General features: G+C 44.2%; 1 protein-coding gene across 1 annotated transcript; it reads left to right on the top strand.

The window, feature by feature from the left end:
* Window positions 1-7,334: 7,334 nt before the first annotated feature.
* Window positions 7,335-7,919, top strand: LOC147418486 (uncharacterized). The gene has a single exon (XM_086507116.1). It carries the CDS (start codon window positions 7,335-7,337, stop codon window positions 7,917-7,919), a length of 585 nt encoding a protein of 194 aa, XP_086363242.1.
* Window positions 7,920-9,225: the final 1,306 nt, after the last annotated feature.

The following is a 9,225-nucleotide window of genomic DNA, read 5'->3' as shown; positions in this document are numbered from 1 at the left end:
ACTCATGTGAGAGAAGCTTCAAATTGCACCATTCGGTAAGTACTTTGTCCTTTGCATCGCTTGCAAGGAATTGCTTCATGATGGAAACTCGTAGAGTTTTCCATGTCTTTGGGGCTTCACCATTGCCACGAAGGCTAGCCCACCATTGACGAGCCAATTTATGGAAGTGCATAGCTACATGGCGTAGCTTGGAGGACTCCGTGAAGCCCTCGTCTTCAAAGGCCGCATCAAATTTTTGGATGCAGGCCAATACTTTGTTGGTGCCACCAAAGGTGCCATCATAGGTGAGAAAAGAGATATTCTTTCCTCCCTCTTTGAACTTCTTGAGCTTTTGTGATCTTCGTCATGCAGGGTATGATTTGCGATGTCCTCCCCTCTTGTATTCTCTAGGAGAATAGCCATAGATTTCATCGGGAGAGGAGGAAGGTGAAGAAGAAGGAGAAGAGGGTAACCTCTTTCTTGACATTTTCTTCTTTTGTTTCCTCTCTTCCCATTTGAAGTGACAAGGACAAGGACTGTGTGTTGACCATTTCTTCATGGGAGGAGTTGGTGATTGTCTAGACCGCCGTCTTGTGGAGCCACATCTTCAGAGGAACTTAGGGATTCACTAATTTCTTGTTCTGTGGATTCCTCTTCTCGTATGGGAGAGAATCTTCTTTTGGGGGTCTCATCAAGAGGCCTCCTAAGCTCTCTCTCCTCTTGGAGAGGAAGGGAAATCCCATAAGCATGAAGTTGTTGAGTAACTTAGGCTTGCAAAGTAGGGTTGACGCAACCTAGTAAGAAGATAATTGATAAACATGGGGGCATCACCATTAGCACCTTCATGTGTAAAATCAAAGTTATCAATGTTAATTCTACTCTCTTGGTTATTGTTAGCCATGCTAATTATACTTATGTGTTTACTTAGTGTATTCTTTGACAACTCAAAACCTTAGTTGCTACTCCTCTTAGCCTTTGAAAATAAGCACTTAAGTATCTACACCCACGGATCGAATTGGTTAATTATAGAGAGTAGTAGGGTGGGTCTAACATAGCAGAATTGCCTACGGATAGCTCCTTTTGGACTTCTTATGGATCAATAATGGTAAAGCCGTAGGCAAGTCTAAAAAGACCCCATTATTAAGACCAAAGCTCCCGAGGTGTGCACCATATCCCACATAGTGGGCTCAACAAAATCGATAATAGATCCCAGTCCCACTTACCCTAATATAATTAACAAAATCAACCATTAATAGGCTACTTAAGGACCTCTCTTTTGAAGCAAGAAAAGAGAAACCAAATGCTTTGATACCAATGTAATGGAAATGGCCTATGAACTTTGAAAATAGCGGAATTAAGAGAATTAGAGTGAGTATTTTTGTGAGATTACTTTGAGAACATAGAGGGTGAACTTAATTGATGGTATCAATATGAACATAGTACTTAATTAACTTGGCATGAACAATACTTTTGTAAGACAGAGAGAGAGTATTAGAGAACATGACAATAGTTGAGGACTGGATTTACTTGGAGCCGGTCCCCCCTCCAAAATGCGTTTGTATTATAGATTCTCCCATCAAGAGAGACTTGCTACAATACTATCTTTGTGTTCCTTGTGACCTTGGTGATGCTATAAAGATGGAAAGCTTCATGAATAACATAAACTTTGCAAAAAGCATTAACTATCCCAAGCCTGGGTCCCAAAGCCTCAAACACCTTCAAAGGTGGAGAGAGGGTAGGGAAGAGGAAGAAGAATCATCCATAGAAGAAAAAAATAGTTCCTCACTTATCATCAATTTTCTTGCTTAGCATAGCATAATAGCATAGTAATGAAGATGAAGAAGATGGCAAGCTTAAGCATTGAAGCATGGCTCTTGGTTGGATTTGCATTTCATATCCAAGAGTGTTGGTGTAGGCTCTCCGCTTCTCAACAAGCTTGGAGAAGGACATGGAGCTCTTGCATTTTGCACTCCACACAATGAGAGAATGTGTGTGTGTGTGTGTGTGTGTGTGTGGGAGAGTATACCCCTCCTCTCATGCTTGGTCCACCTCTCTCTCTCTCTCTCTCTCTCTCTATCTCGCATTATTTTATTATTTCATTTGGACATGTGTCCTCTTTTTTCTCTTTGAGAGAAAGAACTTAATTATTTATTTTTATGTATCTAAATTCTCATTGGAGCCCTTTAAAATCTATCCAATAGCATTCAAGCACATCATGAGGGCCACATGTGGAGGATCATTTGAACATGTCTTTTATGCTTATTAAGTCATTTGGTTGAATTGAATACTTCAAGGACTTAGTCAATCAAGCATGGAAACGTTGATGCCTCTTGAGAGTTATTTTTAAATTGAATATTCAAGAACCTTAGTCATTTAAGCATGTGAGAAACACCTCAAGCTTTTGGTTAAGGTTCCTACTAACACTTAGCAAGCCAACAAGCACCTCATGCTTGGGTAGGATTCCCACCTCAAGGTCAGCCCTAGCTTGCCTAAGGTCAAGGACTTTTAAACACTAACTTTTGGAGGTCTTTAATGAAGCTAACCCTACGGTCTTTAAGCTCCATTAGGTAGCATTTCTCTTTAACATACCATCTCTCATTTGGACCCCTTTTAACCTTGGCCCCATGTTGAGACAGATTCATAAGCACATGTTTATATTCTAACCCTTGTTCCCATTTATTCTCCCACATTAAATGATCAGTTTAATATGAGAAAATCATTTAGGTTGGTTAGATATTAGATTTTATGACACCAAGATACACACATCACCCCAATCCACTGGGATTCACCTTCAGAATCCACACAATCTCACCTGCACACACCCATCTTTGTGTACCAATAGACACGAACACTTCTTGGAAAACTCAAGCACATTCCAAACCCACACAACCCTTGTTTTGCACTGCAAATGCACACAAACCTCTCTCTCTCTCTCTCTCTCTCTCTCTCTCTCTCTCTCTTTGCACACACGAACCAATGCTTCCTCTTCCAAGTGCACCTGCTAAACCATCACATCATCAAGCAAGCAAGACAAGATTTCATCCCATACCTTCTCAGACTTTAAGTCGTTATCAGAACTATGCAAAGGGAATATTTTCTCATCCTCGACACACAATGACACGCACTCCAAGGCTGCATCTCAACGAGTTTCCATAAAGTCTGCTTTCGAAGACACCTCTCTACGGCCACACACCGACTCTGGAACTTGATGCACCTCCGTATGCTCCTCATGGCAAGGCTATCCACCCTCTTATCCTATCAAACTAGCACCCAATACCACTTTGAAGTATTTATTTGAAGTGGGTACACTTCTTGGATGTATACCCTACTCTTCACTGTCTTGCTCTTCTACAATATGCACTCCATCGAGTACTGCATCCAAAAGCTTGCTCTAGATTCCCAAATCTTCAGCACGAACCAAGGTTTTGTTGCTCCAATCATCCTCATATTCACTTACATATCCGCTATCCCGGTATAATTCAATGACTCTCCACTATCCGAGTCCACCTTTGATTCTATGGTCGATCCCATATATCTCTTATGGTCTTCACAAAAGGCTAGAAATAGAGCTAGCTTCACTTGGTACCAACTTCTTTGCTCAATTTCTAAGAGGTTGCAATGGAGTTTCCATGCAGCTCCGTGAAGCCCTTGCCAAAAGCAATCTACCTTTTCTTTATCACTCGAGATCTGCAACTCCTCCATCTCTAGCTCCACAAGCCATATCCAAGGTTGAATCCTTTGCCCTGACGCTTCGCTAAACCACTTGTCAATCTTGAAAAATACGCCATCTACAACACCTTGGCCTTTAAAACTTTGGCATGGTCGGAATTATCCTTGGAGCTACCCAAACTCTTTATTACCTTTGGATGGTTGCACAAGTTAATGACCACTTGCACATGATATCTAAGGTGGCCTCCTCTTCTCTAATTTTCAATAAGCGCTTTCACACATGCTCTCCTTGAGCTTCCCCTCTCGGCCTTTGTCTCCACTTGAGCCCCTTCTGGAGCTCGGCTCCCATCTCACCCTCTCTTTGCTTCTCTAGATGATGAGCTACCGCTTCTCCTTCTCCTGCACCTTCCCCCTTCAACTTCTAGTTGTAGTTTGTCTCCCTTAGTTGCCAGGTGACAAGCCCTGGCCACTCCCCTTTTTGAACTTGAGCTCCGGCCTCTGCTCGCCCAGTGGTGCCTTCTTGCTGCACCTTTTTGACTTTGGTTACTTTGGGCACCTTCTTAGAAGGGTAGCCATTACACTGGTATCAAGAGCCAAGTTGCCTTTTTTTGGGACACAAGGGCGTGGAGCGCCCCACCTTTTTAGGAGCTCTTTGCATGTGCATGAAGGCATGCCTTCTCCCCACCGTGAACTCGACGAGAGGGCGCCTGTGGGCAAGGCCGCTTGCAAGCAAGGCTGCAGTCGGGAGCACCTGCTCGGCGCGGTGCTAGATTGGCCTTGAAGGGTGCACGTGGCCCTGCTAGTCCGAAGCCGTCTCTTTGGCGACCCCGTTGGAGCACCATACAGGGAGCTATGACCCTACTCGTCTAGTCGGTGGCCTGCAGCGCCATCGCTGTTTATAGTGACCTTATTTTTTCACACTTGCTTGCCCTAAAGTCCAAAAAATTGGACAATTTTTTGGAATTAGGGTGCATGCCCACCTGACACGCAGTCGATGCCCACCCAACATGCCGACGACCAAAAGCAAACTCACATCTAGTCTGACAAGCCGCAAAATTCATGGACAGGCAGTCCGTTTGCTGCAAATAGTCTTAAAGTGCAGAAAATTCCGATTGTCCCCTCAGGGTCCATCATCAATAGTTGCTTTGGAACCTTAAGCCGACTGCGACAAATCTACACAGTACCCTTGAACGGGTGAATTTATCGATTAACTAAAGCTTGGACTACCAACAAATTTACTGGTTGCTTAAAGCTTGGACCACTAACGTAATTAGCACGGCTAATTACCTATTGCGGTGCATCATACGGCTACGGGATTATGTTTCGACTCCAGGTATTTTTCCTTCTATTCGTTCCACTGCACGGTGTTGCCATGGATTCAAATATCAACATGACTTTTGATTTTGAGCCTCATACGCCTGATCCTGCCCATGATGGCTTGCGGCCGGATGCTCTTACGGAGAAAGGTAGCATAGGCATTTACCAGCCCAAAATGCATCCGGTGGTATGCAAAGCAACCCCATGGAGATATGAATGTCGTCTTCAACTGGTCTTCAAGAGCAATCCCTATTTGAAAGTAACTTGAAAACCCATCCATAATGGAATACCTTTCATGGCCAGCCGATTGGATGAACAAGGTGTTTGGTCCCTATTTGGGTAGGTTCATCAGGGTTTTCATGGACAACATTGGATGTTATAGCTCAAGGGCGGATCATTTGTCAAAGCTGCGACTGTGCTTTCAAAGGCTAGATGAAGAGGAGGTCAGTTGAACCCCAAGAAGTGCAGGTTAGCACAACCACAAGCATCATTGTTGGGCCATGTGGTGTCACAAAATGGAATTGAAGTGGATCCAGAAAAGGTCAAGGTTCTAGTCTTGATGGAGCCTCCTTCCGGCGCGCAGGGTTTGGCGTCATTTGTGCACAGGTTCAAGTATTTGTCGAGGTTTTTTTGGATGCTATCGCAGTATGTATACCCCCTTCAAAAGAGGGCGCATCAGGTGCATGGTTTTGAATGGGATGAAGAGGCTCAAGTAGCTTTTGACAGGTGAAGGAAATTCTGTGTCAACTGCCTATAGTGTGTCCTCCCAATCATGAAGATAATTTGTATGTTGCCATGATGGTAGGCACCATAGCCATTGGGGCAGTACTATTGCAAAAGGTGGGAAGAAGCTATAAACCTATCTATTTTGAAATCAGGGTGATAAGTCCTAGGGAGGCGACCTACACCAAAGCCGAACAGTGGGTCATGGCCCTAGTTTTTGCCTGTCGGAAGTTTAAGGTGTATCTCATCGTGCAAAAGTTTTTTGTGATGATGACCAACAATTTATTGGCGGAGGTAGTGCTGCACTTGAATCCAAGGAAGCGGATCATGAAGTGGGTGATAGAGCTACAAGAGTTTGATTTTGAATTCAGAATTGACCATACAAGTTGATCTCACCTGGTGGATATTTTAGTCAGCAAGGTAGTTGATTTGCCAATCTATCCCAGGGTGGTGTGGGATGAAACCAAGGAGGAACCCGATTTAGCGAGAGCTTTTACCATGTGGTTTCATGGAGCATATAGGATGGTAATACCAAAGGTAGGTGGAGGTGTGGTGATACGGGATCCACACAATAGGGTGATCTTTTCAAAAGCCTATGACTTGGAGCATGTTTATACCAATAATGAGGCGGAGTATCTCACCCTCCATTTATGTCTGAAGCAGTGTGTCTAGTTTGGTATCTCGAGGTTGGTGGTGAAAGGTGATGTACTATTTTTCATCAAGCAATTGTTGGGCCAATGGCATGTGAAACAAGATTTGTTAAAGCATTGGTTCTATGCCATCAAGAATTTGTTGAAGTTTTTTGAGGAGGTTCAGTTCAAGCATGTCAGAAGAGCACAGAACCAAGAGGCAGATCAGCTTGCAAGCAGCAAGGTACAAGTGCAAGTTATAGGGATATATGTTGCCCCAGCCACCTATGCTGGTCGTGAGACCTTAAAGGAGGTTGAAAACTTTTTGAGCACCGGTCAGTGCTCCGAAAGATCGTCGAAGCTACAAAAGCTGAGGAGAGTGCAGAAGTCTCGCAAGTTTACACTAATAGGGGAGGATCTTATGACCTATGGATGGGATGAAGTGCTGCAAAGACTACTTTACAAGGAATTAGAAATTGGTGTGGTGTTGCAGCAATGTCATGAGGAGAGTGGGCATCACGGTAAAGACCAAGTTTTGTTTTGAATCTTGAGAGCAAGTTTTTGGTGGTTGTTGATAGTACGTGATGTGCACTATTGGTGAAAAATCTGCCATGAATGTCAGACTATGGGTGAGAAGAGGCTGATAGCTGAGTCGCAACAAGGAGCTATCAATGCCTAGAATGCCTTTGAGAAGTGGGGCCTAGACGCCATTGGTCCACTCCCAAAGTCGCAAGCGAGAAAAAAAACATTGTAGTGGCGATTGACTACCTTACCGGGTGGGTCGAAGCCAAAGCTGCGAAGCAGGTAAATGCTTATGTAGTAGATCAATTATTTTTTGATAGCATTTTTTGTCGTTTTGAAGTGCCATGGGTGCTTGTGTCAGATAGAGGATAGGGATTTAGGATTAAACTTATGAAGGCTATAGTAGAGAAGCTCGGTATTCAACACTGGTTTTCTTCACCTTATCATCCTCAATGCAATGGTTTGTTAGAAAGTGCAAATGGCCAAATCATAAAGATGCTGACAAAGTATGTTTACAAGCAGGAGGCAGAGTGGGAAGAGAATCTCAAAAAATGTTTGTGGGTGTACAAGATGTCCTACAAGGTGGCAACCAATTTTACCCCATTTGAATTGGTCTACGGTAAGGAGGTGGTGTTGCCGGTGCATATACAATTGGATGCTTTGAAGGGAATGTGGCAAGTCAATGCCACACAACAGAGGATGCTACAGGATCAATTTGTTAGTCTCCAAACTTTGCAGATGAACAGGGAGGCAGTCGCATATTATTATGTAAAGCAACAAGATAAGCGAATTGCTAAGTTTAATCAGAGTTTTCTTGATAAAAGGATAGAAGTAGGTGATTTGGTGATGAAGTACGAGAGCTATTTGGATTTTACTTTCCAAAAGAAGTTCAAGAAGAAGCAGATGGGTCCATACAAGGTACAAAAATCTTTTTCAAACGGGACCTATCAATTAATAAGGGCAAATGGAAAGCTACTTAGAAACAGGGTGAACGGGGTGCGGCTTAAGCTGTACTTTGACAGAGTTTTGGTGCTTGATGTAAACCAGGTTGTAGCCAAGGGGGTTGGGCAACCCACCTGAGGAGACTTAGGATTAGCAGATATACAGTGTTGTACATATTGCACATATGGTTGTGCCTTTTTCAATATGCTTGAGTGCTAGCAAAGTGTTGTAGGTTTCAAGTTTTGTAAATATACTTGTGGTTGAACATAAATGTTCAACTAAGGGGTGGGCAATGATGGTGCAACCAAATTTGGTCCATGCTGGAAAGTGTTAAGTGCAATGTTGTGTATACAGACAAGTGCATGGTAAAGGGCTAAAGCCAATGTGGGAGACCCGGGCAAGACGACGATAGTGAAAATGTATGCTCAAAGTGGTTTTTTAGGCCAGGGGGCCTCCAAATTGAGATAATCGGGATGGCCGATCAAGGTGTTCAAAATATGAGGAACGTGCCCTAAAATGTAACGCTCAAGATGCTCTAGAGGCCCATCTAGACGGCTCATGAAAGGGAGCTTTAGTGTGAAAGATATGCTATTTCAAAGCTGGAAGGTTTTGTATGTCCCAGATGGATAGGGTAGATGGGGGCAAATGGTCAGAGTTGACGTCAACATATGGGCATGTGAAGCTCGAGTTGTGGAGCATGCCGATCTTCTCGGATTGTCAATCGGAGCCTCAAGGGAAAAGTTATATGGCCGTTTAAAAGTTTGCCGGAGGTCAATTGTGTGTCCATTTGGTCATATTGGAAAACGTGCCATCTGGTAGTTTTTGGGCCTCGTTAGAGTTCTTGGGGCTAGTGCTTACCATGTGGGTTTATCAGGAATCAATGGCTCCTTAATCGGGGTCCTTGATGGAAAGTTATAAAAGGACAAAGTTCGGGGCTTCGGCTCGGAGTAAGGTGCCAAATGCTTTTTTGTGAACTTTGGCAGCTTGGGATTGCGGGACTGGGAAACCTAAAATGCAGCAAGGAAGGCACAAGTCAAAGTTGACAACGGCGGTGTTCGCCCGGATTTTGCCATCTGGTGTTCCGATCATCGGGTGCCAAACCCCAGGTGTTTGAAGTAAAAGGGAAAAGGAGAATTTTACCCGGGGGGGGGGGGGGGGGGGGGGGGGGGGGGGCGGGCACGCCCTAGTGTTCGATGTCAGAAACAGAAGGCCATGGGCTAGTTTTAGGCGGCGATGTTGAGGCGATGTGGCAAGCGACCTACAAGGGAAAGTTGGTCGGGTGGGGCATGGGACCCTCCTCCTCAAGGTGTTTTTAAAGAAAAGGCAAAAGACTCCAAGGGAACAACGACGGCGTTGTTGTTGCCCCCTAGAATGCAAAGAGATAAGGCTAAGAGTTTCTAAAAAGGGGGGGCTTTTTAAGAGGAAAGGGAAGAAAAGGGGAAGG

Source organism: Adiantum capillus-veneris, chromosome 30, assembly GCF_014529385.1.
Source record: "Adiantum capillus-veneris isolate H3 chromosome 30, ASM1452938v2, whole genome shotgun sequence".
Taxonomy (NCBI): Eukaryota; Viridiplantae; Streptophyta; class Polypodiopsida; order Polypodiales; family Pteridaceae; genus Adiantum; species Adiantum capillus-veneris.
Note: the sequence above shows the minus strand (reverse complement) of the source record. Positions and strands in the feature narration are given on the sequence as shown.

What these genes read in the sequence shown, in the direction of transcription:
- LOC147418486 (XM_086507116.1), top strand. Translation starts at nt 7,335, where the DNA reads ATGCTGACAAAGTATGTTTACAAGCAGGAGGCAGAGTGGGAAGAGAAT.